Here is a 20,414-nt window from a genome sequence, read left to right on the forward strand (position 1 = left end):
GTGCAGAAGCCTGGCCAGTCTTGGCCAGTGGAGGGGCGGGGACAGTGTGGAGGGCTTGGCTGGGCCACTCTAGGCAAGTGGGTCTGGAGGGAGCCCAGCCGGGGCAGCCCCTGGCCTGGCTGATCGCACCACTCCTGAGGGGCTGGAGCGATTCCCTGCCCCGGGACCAAGGCTCAGCCCGGCAGACACAGTCACCTCCCAGCAGGACCGGTGAGTGCAGTCGGGAGGCAGGACATGGGGGAATGGGTCTCTGGGGAGTATGGGGGAGGGGGGTGCTGGGCTGTGGGGGGGCAGGGAAGATGTGTGTGTTGGGGCACCAGGGAGTGGGGGTTCTGTGGGGGGTGCTGGGCAGTTGTGGTGGGCCTCTGGGCAGGGGTGATGGTGGGCAGGGTGCTGTGCAGTTGCGGAGGGGGTCTGGTGGGGGGGGTGTTTGTGTTGGGCGGGGTGGGAGGGAGGCTGTGTGGCATGACATGGGCCGTCCCTGAGGGGAAGGGGCATGCTGGCAGCAGAAGACCAAGTGGGCCACTGTGCATCTGGCAACTGCTGGTTTGTAAATAGTGCCCTCACGCTGGGCGGAGCGGGGCCGCCCCTGCCATGCCCCGTCCCATTGCCCCTGGCTGGCCCCTCGCTCTGGGGACCGACCTCCCTGCACCGTGCTCCATTGGCCCCATGGGGGCCCACAGATATGTTTGGCGCTGGGCCCACAAAAGGTTAATCCGACCCTGCTTGTGAGTCAATCCTTTAGCTGCGTAGTGACAGGAGCCACCACATATGATGGTGCTTGTTCAAGATCCCACATCCCCTCTCTGCAAAGTGCTTCTTATCCCAAAGCACTGCACGGCTGCACCCCAGAGGAGGCTGCATTTCAGGTTCAGAGGAAGGGATTTTTTTCAGCAGAGGCTTTGTGACACCAAGCTGGGCTCTCCGCGTGGAAAAATGTTCTATCTCAATGTCTATTAAGATTATGTATTAGCTGGACGCTAAGAGGACAGAAGGTCCGTGCCTGGTACAAGATCGGTGTTGTTCAACATGGTCATCAAGAATCTGGAAAAGGGGTGAACAGGGAGGTGGCAAAGTTTGGTACAATATGACTTCGGATAGTTAAATCCAGAGCTGGCTGTGAAGAGGTACAAAGGGATCTCACTAAACTGGGTGCCTGGGCAACAAAACGGCAGATGAAATTCAGTGTTGATAAGTGCCAAGTAATGCACATTGGAAACCATAATCCCAACTGTACACAAACAATACGAGGTCTAAATTAGCTGTTATCACTCAAAAAAAAGATCCTGGAGCCATCGTAGGTAGTTCTAGGAAAGCATCTGCTCATTCTGCAGCAGCCGTCGTAAAAGCGAACCGAACGGTAGGAGTCATTAGGAAAGGGATAGATAAAACAGAAATATAATGCCACTATCGAAATCCGTGGTACACCCACACCTTGAGTAGTGCACGCAGTTCTGGTCACCCCATCTCCAAACGGTATATTAGACTTGGAAAAGGTACAGAGAAGGGTAACAAAGATGATTAAGGGTATGGAACAGCTTCCATATAAATTGAGATTTAAAAGACTGGGACTAGTCAGACTAAAAAAGAGACGACTAAGCGGGGGTATGATAGAGAGGTCTATAAAATCATGACTGGTGTGGAGGAAGTGAATAGGGAAGAGTGATTTACCCCTTCACATAACACAACAGCCAGGGGTCACTCAATGAAATCAATAGGCAACAGGTTTAAAATAAACACAAAGAAGTACTTCTTCACACAACACACAGTCAACCTGTGGAACTCCTTGCCAGGGGATGTTGTGAGACCAAAAATATAACTGTTCAAAAAAGAATTAGCTAAATTCTTGGAGGATAAATCCACCAATGGCTATTAGCCGAGGGATTGTCCCTAAACTTCTGTTTGCCAGATGCTGGGAGTGGACAATACAGGATGGCTCACTCGATAAACTGTTCATTCCCTCGGAAGCATCCATCCCTGGCCACTGTCGGAAGACAGGATGCTGGGCTAGATGGACCATTGGTCTGACCCAGTCTGGCTGTTCTTATGTTCGTATCTGCATTGTTATTGCCAAGGGATTATAATGCTCTAGGGATTGCAACTCTCATCCTTATGGCTTCATGTAGATCTTTGCACCCTGGATAACACAGCTGGTACAAGGAGGGGCCCCTGTATCCCATGCGCTAACGCAGGACAGACCCTTGTGGCTGCTTGAACTGGGGTTTGGAGAAGGCAGCTAACTACAGCGGATATAGCTGTACTGGAGAAGGGTTCCCAGAGCAGGAATATCTTGGTTGTGGGGGGCTGGGAGGTTGTTCATCATGGGCTGAGCCAGGTTTCAGGGGATAGGGCTAGAGGTGGGTGTCACGGAGTATTGGGGGACTCAGGGCCCTGCACCCCCGGCTTCCTGCGATTCACCATGACTCTCAGCCAGCCAGTAAAGCAGAAGGTTTATTTGGATGACAGGAATACAGTCCAAGACAGGTCTTGCAGGCACAGACAACAGGACCCCCTCAGTTAAGTCCAGCTTGGGGTCCCAGGGCATTCCAGCCCACCCCCCTTTCGGGGGGGTCAGAGCCATCTCTGTCTCCCAGCCATCTCTCCAGCTCGCTTCCAGCAGTCTCCCTTCAGCGACCCCTCCCACAGCCTTTGTTCAGTTTCCCGGGCTCAGGAGTCACCTGGCCTTCAACCCCTTCCTGGGTTCTCATGTTACACACTCAGGAATGCGCCCCCGGGCAGATCCCATCCTCCAATGCAGACTATCCCAGCACACTCCCCTGTCAGCATTCACAGACCACAGTGAGAACAGGCCCACTTCGTCACATCTCTCCCCCCTTCGAGACCGAACTGAGCAGGGTCACTTTAGCCAGTGACCCGGGGAAGTTCGAACCTACCCCCGTTCCCATGGATGCCCCCGCATCCCTCCCATTCCTTGGTGAGAATTACACCAGGCCCCACCAGTTTCACGCCCCCCCTTAGGTCGGGGGTGCTGGATGGCACTCGCAGTTCGCATGTGGGAAGGTTTATGCGGCCTGTGCCCTTTCCCCACCCCCATACCTCTGGGGCTCCAACTGGGCTGTGGTCTTCTCCCAGCGCTCCAGTCTGGAGGTCTGTGCTTTGGGCTCTCTTGGTTTAGAGCCGCCCTTTTTACCTTGGCCACCCTCCGGAAAGGCTCCTCTATGCTGGGCAAGGGTCCTAAAGCTGTTTTCCCCTTGTCCCAGGCCTTCCTCCCCCTCTGACAGGGGTCACAGGATCCGCAGTACTGTCGGACAGTAACAAAGACCCCAGGCCAGTAAAAGCTCCGTAGCAGCCTCTGCTGGGTACGCCAGGTTCCCTGGTGCCCTGAGAGAGGAGTGTCATGGGCCCGGCACAGCAGCTGGCGGCGATACTTCTGGGGTACCACCAGCTGCCTCCTGATCCCCCCTGACTCCATTTTCCCTGGGGGAGCCCATTCTCGGTACAGGAACCCCTTCTCCCACAGGAACCTTTTCCGGCCACCTCGTCCCATGGTCTGTACCGCATTGAGGTCGGCCAGGTCCCTTATCTTCCGCAAGGAGGGATCTCTCTGTAACTCGGCCTGGAACTCAGCAGCTGGGACGGGGATGGCCACCTGCTCTTTCTCGCCCGCTGGGTCCGAAGCTGCAGCCTCCCTGAGCCGCGTCCCTGGGCGTTCCCTCCCCACCAGGTTAGGGTCCTGCGCCTCAGGCAAGGCACCCCCCCCAAGGCCAGGGCACAGTGCCCCTCGCCGGCTCTGACCGCGGGTCACAACTAAGGCGGTCTGGGGGCTGCTTGGCCAGTCCTCTAGGTCCCCCCCCATCAACACCTCAGTGGGCAAATGGTGGTGCACTCCCACGTCCTTGGGGCCCTCCTTGGCCCCCCATTTCAGGTGTACCCTCGCTACGGGAACCTTGAATGGGGTCCCGCCCACCCCGGTCAGGGTCAGGAAGGTGTTGGGCACCACCCGATCTGGGGCCACCACCTCGGGCCGGGCCAGTGTCACCTCTGCGCCCGTGTCCCAGTAACCATAAACTTTCTTCCCATCCACCTCCAGGGGAACAAGGCACTCGCTCCGCAGGGACAGCCCCGCGCCAACCCTGTAAACGGAGAACTTTGAATCCGGAGCATCTGGCCCCCCAGAGAAGCTAGCCTGGGGCTCTCCTCCCTCCTTAGCAGGTGGTACTCTGCCAGCCCCCCTTCCCTGGGAATGCTGCCTCTCGCTGGGCTGGGTCTCTACCCAGTCAACCCTCTGTGGGTTCGGCCTGCTCAGTCTGTCCCTGAGCCTGGGGCACTGGGCCCGTATGTGGCCCTTTTGGCCACAGTGGTAGCAGCCCATGTCCCATGGGTCCCCTTGAGTGGGTCGGATGGTCCTGATGCCGGATGTTCCCCTCTGATGGGGTTTTTCTGTATTTTCCCACGGGGAGGTCCCATGGTGACTCTCTCTCTGCGTTGTGGTGGGATTGCTCCTTTGGGACTCCTCCCTTTTATCTCCTGACCGGCTCTTTACGAACTCATCGGCCAGCCGGCCTGCCTGTCGCGGGTTCTCTGGCTTTCTGTCCACCAACCACAGCCTCAGGTCAGATGGGCACCGCTCATACAGTTGCTCCAGTACCAGCAGTTTGACCAGGTCCTCCTTCGTCTGGGCCCCATCAGCCCACTTGCTGGCGTATCCTTCCATGCGGGCGGCTAGTTGCAGATATGAGATCTCAGGGGTTTTATCCTGACTCCGGAACCTTTCCCGGTACATCTCGGGAGTCAGCCCAAACTCTCGTAGCAGGGCCTTTTTGAATAGTTCGTAGTCCCCTTTCTCTGCCTCTTCCAGTTGGCGGTACAATGCCACGGCTTTGGGGTCCAGTAAGGGGGTAAGGACCCGGAGTCTGTCCGCGGGATCAACCCGGTGCAGCTCGCAGGCCGTCTCAAAGGCCTCCAGGAAGTCCTCCATGTCCTCCCCCTCCTTGTATGGGGCCATGATGCACTTATCAAAGCTCTGTGCAGTCCTGGGTCCCCCCTCACTCACCGCAGCCGGGGGTTCGCTGCCCTTCAATCTCGCCAGTTCCAGTTCACGCTGATGCTGTCTCTCATTCTCCTCCCGTTCATGCTGTCTCTGTCTCTCTTCACGCTGATGCTGTCTCTCTTCATGCTGTCTCTGTCGTTCACGATCCTCCAGCTCTCTCAGTTTTAGCTCTTTCTCCCATTCCAGCCAATTCCGCTCCATGGATGCCGAACGTTGCCGGGAGGATCCCCTGCTGGCCGGGAGGGTCACGGCGCCTTCGGTATTTGCTGGGCTCCTCCCCACCCTTCCCCTAGGCATAGGAAGGAGGGGTCTCGGGAAGCCCTCAGCAGCCGGCTGACCACTCCCAGCTGGGACAGACACTGGTGCCTGCGCTGCATTTGCCAGGCTGCTTCCCTGAGACACAGGGATCAGTTCATTCGCGCGATCTTCCGCCTCCAGCTGGGCAATGAGCTGTTCTTTGGTGAGCCTCCCAATGCGCAGCCGCCTCTGCTTGCACAGCTCCACCAGGTCGCTCTTAAGCCGCTTGGCATACATCTTCCTGCTGGCCACTCACCGGCCTGTGTGCTCACAGCTCCCCACAGTTCCCAGGGGGACCCCTAGTGTGCCAGCCCTTCTCGAGGTCACCGCCTCTCTGCCAGGGTCGAGCTGCAGACTCCTCCGCCCCTGGGACCACTCGCTGCGATCCCCCCGGGGGACCCTGTTACTGCAAAAGTCCTTCTCGCTGGTCACACACTCCCAGGGGTAATAACCGTCTCTCTCCCACTCTTCAGCAGGCCTGGTCCCCGTCAATCCCCCTTCGTTTTACTGCTCCCCAGTCACTTACTGCAGGAAGCGCCGTCCACGGGGTGCAGTAGATCCCACCTCTGCCACCAGTTGTCACAGAGTATTGGGGGACTCAGGGCCCTGCACCCGCGGCTTCCTGCGATTCACCATGACTCTCAGCCAGCCAGTAAAGCAGAAGGTTTATTTGGATGACAGGAATACAGTCCAAGACAGGTCTTGCAGGCACAGACAACAGGGACCCCCTCAGTTAAGTCCAGCTTGGGGTCCCAGGGCATTCCAGCCCACCCCCCTTTCGGGGGGGTCAGAGCCATCTCTGTCTCCCAGCCATCTCTCCAGCTCGCTTCCAGCAGTCTCCCTTCAGCGACCCCTCCCACAGCCTTTGTTCAGTTTCCCGGGCTCAGGAGTCACCTGGCCTCTAACCCCTTCCTGGGTTCTCATGTTACACACTCAGGAATGCGCCCCCGGGCAGATCCCATCCTCCAATGCAGACTATCCCAGCACACTCCCCTGTCAGCATTCACAGACCACAGTGAGAACAGGCCCAGTTCGTCACAGTCGGTTTTGGTGTGGGATTCTCATGGCCAGGAGAACTGGGTTGAGGAGTGAGTGGAGAGGTTACCTAGAGTTGACCTGGCTGGGTTGCTGGTGGGTGGGAGGATGTGCATGCTGGATGGAGCTGGGTTGCAGGTGTTAGGGTGGGGCTGGTTTTTGGAGGGGTCGTCATGGCAGCAGCGGGCTGGCACTGGGTTTGGCAGGGTTCCCATGGTAGCGATGGGGGTGGCGCTGGGTTTTGGAGGGGTTGTCATGGCAGTGATGTGAGTGGGGTTGGATCACAGTAGCAATTCTTTCCATCCAGACTCTGGAGCGTTCGAGCCCTGGAGACCCCAGAGGTGCCAGGCCAGACATTTTAATCAACTGTCATTACGTGGCCAGGCAATAAATTTTCCCTGGTGGAGATATTTGTATTGATGTCCTGACAGGAGGAAAGATTTAATAAAGCCCATTTATGATGACATCAATAGAACCGATTAGTGAAACATTGGCTAAGTGATGGTTAATAAAATATTTACTTGGCGCCATCTCAGAGGACCACTCGGCGCTGCGCTCTCCCTGACCTAATTTGGGAGCCCACAGGAAGCGCTGACCCCAAAAGCTGCTCCAGCCTCGACGAGTCGGAAACGCCTCTTGCTCCTGGGTCTCTGCCGCTGCGGACGGAGGAGCCGTTGCTGGGGTGAGGCTGGCCGTTGGCAATGTACGAAATGGGTTTGCGGAGAGACTCTGGTTTGGAGTGTTTCCAGCAGCTCCCTGAGGATTGCAAGCTAGAGAGGAATGAAATCGCAGGTAACACATGAAATAAATGAAAGGCTGGGAGTGGTGTCTGGTTGTTAGCGCAGAGAACTGGGAGCCCGAACGCCTGGGTTCTGTTCCCAGCGAGGGGAGGGGAGGGGAGTCTAGGGATTAAAGCAGGGGGTTGAGAGTCACGTCCCAGCCCTAGGTCTGGGAGTGGAGTGTGCTCTAGTGATTAGTGGGGGTGGGGGGAAGGGCTGGGAATTAGGATGCCTGGGTTCCATTTTTGTGAGGTGGCCTCTTGTGTCCTATCCCCAGCGCTGTTGGGGAATATTGCCTGGTGGTTAGTGTTCGGTGGGCCTGGGAGTCAGGACACCTGGGTTCTGTTGACTCACATGTGACCTTGAACAAATTGTTCCTGGGCCTTTGCTTGCCCCAGCCAGAAGACGACACACGTTTGTCGGGGGGCGGGGAGTTGTGAGGCTCTGTGGAGGTTGGCAAGGGGCTCAGAGAGGAGCTGGGTATAAAGTGTGGAGGTTGGCAAGGGGCTCAGAGAAGAGCTGGGTATAAAGTGTGGCGGTTGGCAAGGGGCTCAGAGAAGAGCTGGGTATAAAGTCCGCTGGCAGGATGTCTCGGGGCGGTGCTGAAGTCGCAGCCCCAGCTGAGCTGCACTAGAACCAAGTAATTCTGGGGGGTCGTGGCTCTTCCTTGGGTTTCTTCCGCGGGCCCCCGGGGAGCAGTCAGGTGGGCGGGCGGCAGCGCAGGGACTAACCTGCCCATTAATAGCGCTGCCAGCCTCCTGGCGCCTTCGCCTTCTGCCCCCTGCCCGAGGGGCCGGGTGAATGACACAGGCAGGGATGTGGAAGGGAAAAGCCCCTTTCCTGCCCAGTTCCCACAGCTGGAAAGTAATGAGGCCAAGATTAATGTAAGTTCTCCATCTCCAGCCCACACTGGGGCCCTTGTGGACAGTGTGAAACCTGCAACCTCCGTCATCCTCAGAAACCAGCAGTAATTAAAACATGGTGACAGGGATGGGATTAGAAACCAACGCAGGCACTTCAGAGCCAGGCCTGGGGGGAGCATTAAGGCCCCACATTATCCCCGGCTTTCACCATTAGACATGCTGCCCGTCCCAGCTGGGAATGGAACTCAGGAGTCCTGGCTCCCCACCAGCTGCTCTAAGCACTAGGTATCACTCCCCTCTGTGTAGAACGGAGGAGTCCCGACTCCCAGTGCTATCCTGTTCCTTCCACTAGAGCCCACTAGCGTCCCAGGGCTGACCCCTATGGACCCACTCATAGGAACGCCCTGGGAAATGGGGCCAGCTCCCCACACACCCAATTGCACCTTCAGTCTTGGGCCTTCTGCACAGACACACTTTCCCCTTGTCCACTTGATCCTGGCACGAGAAGGGTTAACAGGCTTTGGAGTCTCCAGCCTTGTGCCCCTTCCCCCCGTCCCTTTGGGTTATGGGTGAGGCAGGTCTGGGTCTCCTCCCCCTGCCCCCATCCTGACCCACAGCCTGTCTCAGGCCCAGGTGGCTTCCCAAGGACTCCAGTCCATTGCGTGTTGAAGCATCCAGGGCTCTGTGTCCGTTGGAGGCGATGCCGTTAGCTCCCCAGCCCCACAAAGGAGCCTTAAGGACGCTCAGCCCTGGGAGCTAAATCCCTGATCTTGGCTGGGGGCAGTGGGACCTACCACGCCACCCTCCCCCTCAGTAGCCCCTCTCTCCCCTGCCCTCCAGGACTCGCTTCCTGAGCAATGGGGGCTTGAGAGGGGAGACGGCTCCTCTCACCAGCCCAGGGTCGTCCCTCTCCGGATATTCCCCAGCACTGCGTCCACTTTGCTTTCAAACACCCCGCGGGGTCTCCATCGCTTCCCTTGGCAAACGCTTCCTCGGGCTGGTAGATTTCTCCAGCAGGACGCGTTTTCCCTGCTTTCCTTCTCCTCGTCTCTCTCAGACCTTCCCCGCCAATGGGCCCCTCGCCCTGGTGTCCGTTCCCCTCGCTCCACACGCGCGTTGCCATTTCCACACTGGGACAGCACCGGTTCTGGCTCCCGGCAAGAAGCAGGAGGGTGCTTACAAATGCTTTGTGCCCCGGGGCAAGGGGCTGTATGTTTTGCGGGCTGGGTGGGGGGACAGCAGGCCTTTGAGATGCCCTCACTGATGGCTGGCTCTCTCCAGCTCCTGAGGCCCCCCCCCCGGGCCAGAGTGAAGATGGGACAAGCCGAAGAGCTGGAACAGCAGCTCGGTGGGATGCAGAGCGGAGGCGGAAGGGTGTGATGTCTTGTGGCTCATCCGTGCTAATGAATAGGACACGTGAGGTCCTGGCCAGTGATGCTGGGCAACGGGAAGACAAGGCCTGAATGAATCATGAAGCGTAGCAGGTGGATGCCCCGAAGTGAGCGGCAGGAGTGATGGTGACAGGCAGATTAAAAGCGGGGGCCACGGCGCTTAGTGGGAGCAGTGTCCCTGTCACCCTCCCTCCTCCCCATGTCTGTGCATCCTCCACCCCGTCCCAGTTGTGCCGTGTGATTCACCTAGGGCTTGTCTTCACTGCGGAGTGAGCTCAGGTTACGGCTCGAGTCCCGTCCACACACAACCCAAACCCTTCACTCCAGCACAGTGGTGCTTTTACCAGCAGTTGGCTGGCTGGGCCGGGGGTCCGAGCTACAGCTCAAGTGAGCACAGCGCATCAGCGGCTGGCAGCCGCTCTGTGCTCCCCCCAGTATTATTTCAGCAGAGGCTGCTCTCGCTTGGGCTGGGCTAACACTTGAGTGTAGATTAACTGGAGTTAACCCTGCAGTGAGAACAGACCAGATGGCAAGCTCTTTGGGGGTGGGGGGGACTGCCTTTCATTGCCTGTGTGTACTGCACCGAGCACTGGGGGAGGGCCCGGGGGGTGCGGCTGCTGATTGGAGCCTCTAGGCCATGCTGCAATGCATCCAGCAATCGTGTGCATTTGCAAGGCAAATGGACCCCATCCCTCTTAAAGGGAAAGGGTCCTGCTTTTAATTAACATGACTCAAAATGTGGCCAGGAGGCCTGCTTCCCTCTCTGCCCTTGCACATCACGCAATTGTTTGCACCAGTGCAAAGGGAGCGAGTCCACTCTGATCTGGGAGCAGTTTGCACCTTCTTCGCCTGGGTGTCAATGGCTGGGTAAGGCTTGGGGGGCTGGGGGATCAGGCCTCTGGTCTCTGGCTGGGTGAGTCCCGCTCTAAGAACGTGTCCTTTGTAGCCACCCTGCCAGGTTCATTTTTCCTCCCCATCAAAATATTAAAAAGAAATTGGAGACCATATTCGTGCAATAAATTTGGCACAATGGAGAGAAAATGATCTGGCTCTGGACCCTTGCCAGCATCCCCATATATAATACTCAGTGGCTGGGTGCTTGCCCTCCACAGGTAGTAAAATATCCTCTTCTGCTCTCACAGTGCCCCTCCCGCCCGGGACCGTATAGCTGCTTGTTCATGGCATTGCCTCAGCCCCAGAGCACAGTGCCCCGCCCCAGGTGCTTTGGCTTTACGAGGAAGGGAAACACGCTATCATTCGAGAAGGCAGCTGCACCTCTTGGTGTGGGCAAGGAAAGTCGCACATCAGGCAGGGTAATCTCCCACTCCCTAGCACGTCCCTGCTGAATAGAATCCAGGTACCTGACTCCCCATGCTGGGCCTTCACAACTCCATCCTTCCTCGAGATGGCCAGGGCCGTGCAAAATATTCCTAGCACCCCTCTATGCCTCATGTCCCCAAGTATTCCCAGCACCCACTCTCAGTCATGCTAGGTGGATCCGGTTTGGCGGTTCTGTTACAAATTTGCATCGTGTTGGTTTGTACGCTCGGGGGAAGTTTTCAAACCTGAGGCCAAATTGTACAGAATTTGCAGTATTAAAAAAAAAAGTGATTCCAGGTGAAACTAACAGGTCTCATCTTTATTTTATTTACTAAGGCCTTTGATGGTGCAACATACATGGATCCAGACCAAAAGCAATGGTCCTGATCCTCTTTCTTACACCAGTTTTATATTGGTATAACCTTATACGCAGCAGTGGAATCATTCCTGATTTCCACCAGTGTGAGCAAGGAAAGAACGGTTGAAATAAGAACCTGATTTTTAACAAGGAGGGGAATTAAGCATCGGAACGACTTACCTAGGGATGGGTGGATTCTCCACAGAATCGCAGAAATGTAGAGTTGGAAGGGACCCTGAGAGGTCATCAAGTCCAGCCGCCTGTACCGAGGCAGGACCAAGTAAACCTTGACCAACCCTAGCAGGTGTTTGTCCGACCTGTTCTTAAAAACCTCCAGTGATGGGAGTTCCACAACCTTCCTTGGAAGCCTGGTCCAGAGCGTAACTACCCTGAAAGTTTGTCCTAATATCTAAGCTAAATCTCCCTTGCTGCAGACTAATCCCTATCTTCCGTGGACAGGGAGAACAATTGATCACCGTCCTCTTTATAACAGCCCGTCATATATTTGAAGATTCTTATCAGACCCCCCCAGACCCCTCCCCCTCTTTTCTCAAGACTGAACATGCCCAGCTTTTAAATTTTTCCCTCCGCGCTCAGGATTTCTAACCCTGGGGTGATTTTTGTAGCTCTCCTCTGGACCCTCTCCAGTTTGTCCACATCTTTCTGAAGGTGCAGTGCCCAGAACCGAACGCAGTGCTCCCGCTGAGGCCTCCCCAGTGCTGACTAGAGCAGGACAATTACCTCCCAGGTCTTACATATGACACCCCTGCTGACATGCCCCACAATTATAACTGCATCACACTGCTGACGCTCATTCAATTTGTGATCCACTATCCCCCCCCAGATCCTTCTTAGCTGTACCGTCACCTCACCAGTTATTCCCCATTTTGTAGTTGTGCATTTGATTTTTCCTACTCACGGGTAGTACTTTACAATTGTCTGTATTAATGTTCCTCTTGTTGATTTCAGACCAACTCTCCAAATTGTCAAGGTCATTTGAATTCTAATCCCGCCCTCCAAAGTGCTTCCAACCCCTCCCAGCTTGGTGCCATCTGCAAATGTTATAAGCATACTCTCCACTCAATGATCCAAGTCACTAATGAAAATATTGAATAGTACTGGAGCCAGAACTGATCCCCGGGGTACCCCACTTGGGGTGAATCATTGATAACTACTCTCTCAGTACATTCTTTCAACCACTTGTGCACCCATCTTCTGTTTCCATCTAGACCACAATTCCCTAGTTTGCTTATGAGAATGTCACGTGGGACTGTATCAAAAGCCTGACGAGAATCAAGATCGATCACGTCTCCTGCTCCCCCGCCCCCCCATCCACTAGGCCAGTAATCCGTCAAAGAAGGAAATTGGTTTGGTTTGGCATGATTTGTTCTTGACAAAGCCATACTGGTTATTCCTTAGAAACCCCATTATCTTCTAGGTGCTTACAAACTGATTGCTTCATAATTTATTCCAGTATCTTTCCAGGTATCAAAGTTAAGATGACTGGTCTATAATTCTAGGGTTCCGATTTGTTCCCTTTTTTAAAGATAAGTGCAATGTTTGTCCTTCTTCTGTCCCCTGGGGCCTCATCTGTCCTCCACGGGTTCTCAAAGATAATTGCTAATGGTGCCGAGATTGCTTCAGCTAGTTCCCTAAGTACCCTATGGAGAAATTCATCTGGCCCTGCTGACTTGAATACATCTCACTTCTCTATATTCTTTAACCCATTTCCCCTTCTTCCTTGTTAATATTATTTGTGTTGCGTATCTGGTCACCATTAACCTTTCCAGTGACATCTGAAGCAACATTCACATTAAACATCTCCACCTTCTGGATCTCATCCATAATTAGCGCTCCTTACCCCATAAGTAGGGGACGTCCATCACTTATAGCCTTTTAAATGAAGATTGGATCTTTCTAAAAGACATGCTCTGCTCAGACATGGTGCACGAATGACCGGTTGAAATTCTGTGCCCTGTGTTACGCAAGAGGTCAGATTAGCTGATCATAATGGTCCATCTGGCCTTTAAATTTGAGTCATTAATTATTGCAAGAGGGGGAAAGAATCTTAAACTCTAGTCTTGTCACGTAAAAAGTTTTTCAGTTTCTCCGTCAAGGTGCTAATAATTACTCCAGAGAACACCTGGGCTACAAAGTCCCACTGAACACTAGCCTTAAAGGAAGAACAGGAGTACTTGTGGCACCTTAGAGACTAACAAATTTATTAGAGCATAAGCTTTCGTGGACTACAGCCCACTTCTTCAGATGCATATAGAAGAAGTGGGCTGTAGTCCACGAAAGCTTATGCTCTAATAAATTTGTTAGTCTCTAAGGTGCCACAAGTCCTCCTGTTCTTCTTTTTGCGGATACAGACTAACACGGCTGCTACTCTGAAACCTAGCCTTAAAGGATGTGTCTAACCCTATAATGCTGCATTCAGTGGCTCTGCACACAGATTCTGTACCAGACCTAGGGGAGGTTGGGAGTGATTGTTATTGATGATTTATACCAGTCTGATCCCTAATGTGGACGCAGTTATATTGGTATAAAGGTGCCTTAGGTCAGTAACACGTATGCCCCTTGCCATGTGGGACTAGCTCTGCTAATACATCTCAGTATAACTGGATCCACACTAGGGCAGGCTGTACCGCTTTACGTATACCGGGAAAGTTAAAGTGGTTCAACTTTCTAGTGTAGACAAGGCCCCAAAGTTGCATCCGTTTACCTACACTGGTATCAAGTCATATCTTCAGTGTGACGTTGTGGGTAGCTCTGGGCTGGCTGTTTGCGTGAGTCTGTTGTCGCTCTTCCAGGCTGATGACTTCTGTTTGCTCTCCCGCCCAGGTGTTTAGGGAACCCAATGGCACCTGGTCCCCAGGAGACAGACGGAGCAAGAGCCCTCGCTAGAACGGCTGCTCCCCATCCCCACGCAGACACGCCCCGGGCGCTCTAAAAGCCAGGGGCCGATTCCAGCCGGGCGCCCTTGGCGCGGAGCAGGTAAGGCGCAGGATGGCAAAGCCAGGCCCTGGTGCCCGGAGGTTGGGGCTCCTTCAGATCCGGTGATCTCCCCTGGGGTGCGTTTTGGTTTCAAGAGAGGGGCTCCCTTTTCCTGCCCAGGAGGTCCCTGCCTGCTTCACCTGCCCAGGGAGTGAGATGATGGGTGGGGTGAGGGGGACAGGAAGGGCTCCCCTCTGGGACTGGGCTGGTTCCATCTGAGCTGTCTTGTCCTTGCTGCTGCAAAACTGTGGGGGGCGGAGGGGGGGCAGCTCAGACCCCCCCCCCTTACCCCTCCTGGCCAGGTGGGCAGGGAACATTTCTCTGTCGATGGGGGCGTGGCCCTGAGCCTAAGGAGGGGAGGAGGGAGCGGGGGGGGGTGGGGTGCGTCATGAGGGTAGTTCTGGCCGAGCCCACCAATCCGGCGGCCCGCCCGGGCTCCCCCAGCACCCCGGGGAGCCGCGGCAGCGCGAGCGGGGCCGGGCCGGCCATGCCGCGGCGCTCGCAGGGAGCTGTCCCTCAGCACCACCCGCAGCGCCAGCCCCCGCGGCGCCCGGGATCCGTCCAGCGCTCGCCCGCCGCCCTGCGCCACCCGCCGCCGGCAGCGCTTCCCCGCGGGAGCCCCCCCGCGCTGCACCCGCGAGCCCCCGACCCGGGGGGGCCCGGCCCCCCCCGCTGCTGCTGCGCATCGGAGCCGCCCCCTGCCCCGGGCGGCTGCCGCCTCCCGCCGGGCTGCGGAGCAGAGGAGCGGGCTCGCTGGCCCCAGCCCCCGTCTCCGCCGGGGGGCCCCGAGCCGCGCTGCCCCCGCCAGCCTTTGCCGCACCTGCCGCCGGCGAGCCGCGGCGAGCCGCCGGGAGACAGCGAACCGCCGCACCGGCTCGAGCGGTTACCGCAGCGCTGCCGCTGTCAGCGGCGAGCCGGGGGCGAGGCGGGGCGGCGAGCTCCGAGCCTGCGGCTCGCAAACTTCTCTAGCCCCAGCGTCTCCTGCGCCTCGCAGCGCTGCGGGTCCGAGAGCCCCCCGGAACAGCAGGTAGGGGTGTGTGTGTGTGTGTGTGTGTGTGTGTGTGTTCTCTGGGGACTGTGCTCTCCCCCCCGTGCTCTTCCTAGCGCCTCCTCGCCCAGTGTCATTGTGCGGTGCAGTTTGGTCCCCCTGTTGTGTGTGTGTGTGTTTGGATTGTAAAGCTCACACAATGCACCACTGGGGGGGGGGGGGAATCTGCTAGCAGCCCTGCTCTCTGAGTCCAGCTCTCTGCAGCCGGCAGAGGGGAGATCAGTGAAGTGGGGAGAGAGAGAACCCGATAGACCCAATCGGGGCGCGCGGGGGGGGGGGTGTTTAATGATGCTTGGCTGCAGGCAGATCTTTGTCTGAAGAGCCCGGGACTTACCAAGGAAAATGTAGGTACCGGGGTCGTGTTAAAAACCTGATTCCTTTCTGTGTGGTTAGGAAGGGGGGATAGAAACCTGGATATATTTCTTTCCCACTGCCCGGGGCCCCCCCGGCCTGAACCGCTGGGTTTTGGAACGTTTTGATGACAGGCTCAAACTTTGCCTTCTTCCCTCCCCGCATCATGCTGTGGGAGTGAAGTCCTGGCCCTGCCGAGTGGGATGGGGGTGGGCTCGTCCGTCAGGTCTGGGTGTGAGCCCTGCTTCTTTCTGAGCTGAAGGATGTGGCGCTCAATTAGGGGGGGGTTCTTGAAAGTGGCTGAAAAATCAGTGCTGGGCTTTGTCCTTCTCTGAGACTGACGGGTCCGCAGGGGTCTGTGAGACTGGGCCCGAGGAATGATTCAGGGATAATTTGGTTTGTAAGGGTGTGCAATGCTCTCTGTTGGCTCACCAAATGTTACTATGGCCTTACCCAGTGGCTCTCAACCTGGGGGTCACAATCCCACAGGTGTCAGGGGGCCACGCCCACCCTGCTCTTCCTGCAGTGCTAAATGGGAAAAGGGGGGCAGGGTCTTGGCTAGGCCCCAGGTGGCTGGGAGGAGGGTGATCTCTGGGTGGGGAAAGGGGCCTTGGTTTGGAGATGGTTAAGAATCCCTGTCCTTGTCACTCCCCTTAACCTTGAGTTTCACCCCCATTCTGTTTTCTGGTTGGCTGGTTGTTTTCCTGTCAGTTGTGGCTAACGTGCTGTTTGAGTCCCTCTCCAGACGAGTCCCAAACGCTCACACTCTGGGGTCTGGGAAATGGAAATAAATGGGCGGTAGCCTCACCTGTCTCGGGTCTGCTGACTTATGGCACCTGAACATGACTTTGATCCTCCTCCCGTTGGCGTTCAGTAAACCTTGAAGGAGCAGAGGGCTTGGAATGAGGGGAGCGTTCTTCAAACGGAACTTTCTGATATCCCTGGCATTGGGCAGAGACCCGTTCAATCCAAGGGGATTCGTAGCTGTGGCAGATAGAGGTGAGGATAGCTTGTGTGTGTACGTGTGTGTATCTATCTGCGCAGAGGCTCAGAGAACGACCCAAAGTAAAGGCTGGAGTTTTCAATCAGAACCTAAGTGATTTAGGTGCATCCGTTCCATGGAATTCCAATGGAACTCACTCCTTTGAAAATCTCACTCAATATATTTGGGCTTGATCCAAAGCCCCTTGAGTTCAGTGAGTTAAAATCAGGCCTTTACATCTAACGAAGGTGTTCATGTCTTGTTTGATCTCAGCTGCACCATCGGAATTTTCTCTTTTTTAATTAACCTATTGATTGATTGCAAGGTTTTCTATAGAGGATTAAAGACCCCTGATAATTCATCAGAGAGACTGAAAAAACGAAATGCATTCTCTTTGTGCTTTTGCCTTTTGTAACTTCTCAAAGGGGATCCAAGACTTTAAGATTAAAAGTCATGAGTTGCGAGTAATGTCTTGTATTAGAAGGAGTTTGGAGCTTTTCCAGAGTAACAACTGGTTTGGTTTTTTAACATAATGCCACTTCCTAATGGAGTGGGAGTGTGGTCGGGTAGCGTTAGCCGTGTAGAGATGGGTTAGCAAGTTTAGTGTCTGCAAACAGCTGCATCTCCATGTAGGTATTGACTTGGCTAGCTTAGCAGTTCAGTGTTTCTGCAGTGAAGTCCAGCCATCCAACCCTAGAACACTGCAGTAGCTTGACAGTATTTCCCAAACCTGGCTTGCAGAAAGAGGTGTGGAAAAGCCATTGAATTGCTATTGCAAAGTCAATTTATATGGATATGAAAGGAAGGGGCCTCTCTCTCTCTCTCTCTCTCTCTCTCTCTGCACCCACTGAGTTTATAGAATTAGCAGCAATGTGCATTTAAAATTGTCTGTCACCAGCAGCTGTAGAGCTCAGCGACTGGAGGGAGGAGTGCTGGTGGGGACTTAGGATGAAGGGAAAGGAAAATAGAAATGTCACATTCATGTCCTCGCTGCCTCCATCACAGGCTGGGAGATGAAGCAGAGCAGCGCTGGGGAAGTGGACTCCGAAATAGGTCCAGGAAGGGGGAGAATCAAATTTTTGAAAACTGCTTGATTAAATGTAGCCTTTTATCAGTATCAGTCAGTGCCACCCAATGCAGGAAATTGTCTTTTTAGAGCAAGGGAAATCCCGCGCTGTTTTGCAGGACCTTTGAATGACACCCTTTACTTTTAATACCCTTCCTACTGCCCCCCCCCCCCAAAAAAGTGATGGTGCCTTTCCATAAATGGTCCAGATCAGCTGGGGTAAATCAGTGGGGCCTGATCCCCAACTGGGGTAAATTGGCACCGCTCCATTGAAGCCAATGGGCCGGATTCTTACCTGTTATAAATCAGTGTCGCTCTCTTGCTGTCAGTGATGCTCTCCTGATTTAAACCAGCTGAGGATCTGGCCCAGACGGTTGCAATGGTAATGGGTCAGTGAAGAGATCAAAATCTACCCTTTTTGAGTTTGTTCAGCCAAGGGACCGGTCGCGGCCTGAGAATATTTGATAACTGCCTCGTATATGGGGATTGTGGGAGGTTTTAAAAAACTGTCATAAGTAACCTTTGTATGGCTGCAGATCCAGGCTTCGTGACATTTGTTTGCCGAGAAAGGCCTTCTAATCTATTACAACTGGGGGACTAGTCTGTCACCTGGGGTGCAAAGGGAGGCTACAACCATGCAAATGGAGGCAGGCAGCATTGAACAAGAAAGCTGGGATCCTAGGGAAGGGAACTGCCCATCCAGTGACAGTCATGGGGTTCGCCACTACGGAGGCGAGTCCCGCGACACCGCCGCATGTGCAGCTCCTGGTTTTATGTCATTTGAGTATTTCCCGCAATAAAACGCAGCCACGCCAAAGTCAAGGCCGAAATGCATCTCAACGTTGCACCTGGATCTCAAAGCTACGGGGTCTATAAAGAGACACTCTTGCCCCCAAATAAGCATCCCTGGCCCACTCTTCCCCCCCACTCCTGCCAATCACAGCCCCGGGGAAGTCGGTAAATTAGGAAGAGGCTTTGCAATCTGCCCTTCAGAAGGGGTGGGATGTGTGTGTTTGTGTGTCTCTCTCTCAGAGACACCCCTCTCCTAGTGAGTTGTGTCTGTAGCTACAACGGAGGAGTTCTGATGTATGGGCCCGATCCTGCAAGCCTTTCTTTGCGCAGCTGGCTGGCTCTGGCAGGGTGCTTGTGTGCGGGAAGGCTCCTGGCAGAGGGGAAAAGGGTTTTCAGGATCAGAACCGCTGCCTGGATCCTCTGATCTCCATGGAAGCAGGAAGGGGAAGGTCTAGAACGACAGTTTGATGCTTTGCAGTTCTGTGACTTTCACCGAGGATGGCAAAGCGCATCCCAAAGACAACGTAGCGACCCCCTCCCCCTGACTCAATAAACAATAAAAAGCCCAGGCCTGGGCAGGGGGTGGCAGCGCCCATTAGCATCAGGTGAGCAAACAGGGGAACGAGGGCAGGGACGCGTGGCTGAGGGTCGCGCAGTGAGTCGGGGACAGACCTGCGAACAGACCCGAGGCAGTGAGATTCCAAATCGCCTCTGTTGTTCCCCCTAACCCAGGAGTCCTGACTCCGCCTGCCCCACTAGCCTGCCCTCCACTAAAGCGAGGTTTGGAATGATTCAGAAGCTAAAAGCACATCTGTACCGCCTCCCATAGCCAATGAAAGGAAAGGGCGAGGGGGTCTTTCGCTTTCAGGGTCAGGGCTGCTCTGCTCTTACCAGTTGTTGCGTGACCTTGGCCAAGCCACTTCCCTCTTTGGGCCTCAGTTTCCCCATCGGTACGATGCAAGATAATCCCCGCCTAGCCCATGCCCAAAAGGCGCTCCCAGCTCCTTGGTGGGAAGCTGGTACAGAAGGGCACCCGCTCAAACCAAGAGGCAGCACGGAGCAGACACAGTCTCGGTCCGTTGCATGTCCTCAGTCCCCATGTAAAGGATCGTTAACGAGGTGCTGAGCAATGGGCCGGATCCTCCCTTGGTTTGAATGGGGCCTGAAGGGACCAGGCACCACGGCCCAGCCTGTGGGCCTGCGTCAGCAGCTCGGGGGGGGGGGGGGGGCTCCTCCCATATGTCTGGGGACACAGCCCCCAGCGCCGACCTCCCTTTGCTCTAAGCGCTTTGTAATGAGTACAGTGGCCTGAGTGCAATCTGTGTCTGGAGACAGGGAACAGACACGCGCGGAGCCAAGCTGGGGCCGCGTTTATACAGGGCAGGAAACCAGTGGCAGCGCCTTCGCCCAGTGGGGGCTTTTCCAATTAACTTGATTGCGGAGGAGCCAAGAATTGCGTCTAAGGTGCAGATTTTATTATATAACGTGACCCAGCATCTGCAGGACCCACAGCAGATGCATTTAACCGGCTGGGTCGTTGCACGGGCATTTCAGTGGTGGAAGGCAATGCTGTGCAAAGAGTCAGAGGCCCTGGACTGAGACTCCGGAAACCTGGGTTCTAGTCCCAGCTCTGCCACTGTTCTGCTGGGTGACCTTGGGCAAGTCACTTCACTTATCTGTGCCTCAGTTTCCCCTCCCACCTTTGAGTGTGTTGCCTGCAGTATAAATCTTTGGGGTGGGGACTGTCTCACTACGTGTCCTGATCTCAGTTGGGCCTTCTAGGTGCTACTGTAATGCAAAGCTAGAACAAGTGTATGGAGGGGGTGCTGTACGCTAGGGAGAGCACACAACTGGGCGTCAGGACTCCTGGGTTCTCTTCTTGGCTTAAGGAGGGTGTGTGGCCTAGAGATTAAGGCACAGGGATGTCAGTCAGGACTCTTGGCTTCTAGCCCCAGCTCAACACTTGGCCACGTCGCTGCCCTGCTCTGTGCCTCAGTTTCCCCACCTGTAAAATGCAGCTAGTGAGTTCTGCCTAGCTCCTGTGGTGACCGGCACCATATAACTGCTGAGCACAATGATCGTCTACTATGAATAACTCCGGAGTGGTTGCCTTGTTGCGAATGC

At 55.3% G+C, this 20,414-nt stretch overlaps 1 protein-coding gene across 6 annotated transcripts in view; it reads left to right on the forward strand.

The window, feature by feature from the left end:
* KCNN1 (potassium calcium-activated channel subfamily N member 1) overlaps window positions 1–20,414 on the forward strand; it is a 75,647-nt gene that overhangs the window by 7,522 nt on the left and 47,711 nt on the right. For 2 of the 6 annotated variants that reach the window (XM_065578115.1, XM_065578116.1), the window contains exon 3: window positions 13,899–14,051. Coding sequence is in view for 2 of the 6 variants with exons in the window: in XM_065578113.1 (XP_065434185.1) it covers window positions 14,539–15,078 (540 nt within the window). In the remaining 4 variants the exon portion in view is untranslated. Of the gene's footprint in view, window positions 1–13,898; window positions 14,052–14,478; window positions 15,079–15,691; window positions 16,450–20,414 lie in introns of those variants that run through there. The other 4 variants (XR_010594865.1, XM_065578113.1, XM_065578112.1 and 1 more) reach the window with 3 other exon arrangements.

This window comes from Chrysemys picta, chromosome 25 (assembly GCF_011386835.1).
Source record: "Chrysemys picta bellii isolate R12L10 chromosome 25, ASM1138683v2, whole genome shotgun sequence".
Classification (NCBI taxonomy): domain Eukaryota; kingdom Metazoa; phylum Chordata; order Testudines; family Emydidae; genus Chrysemys; species Chrysemys picta.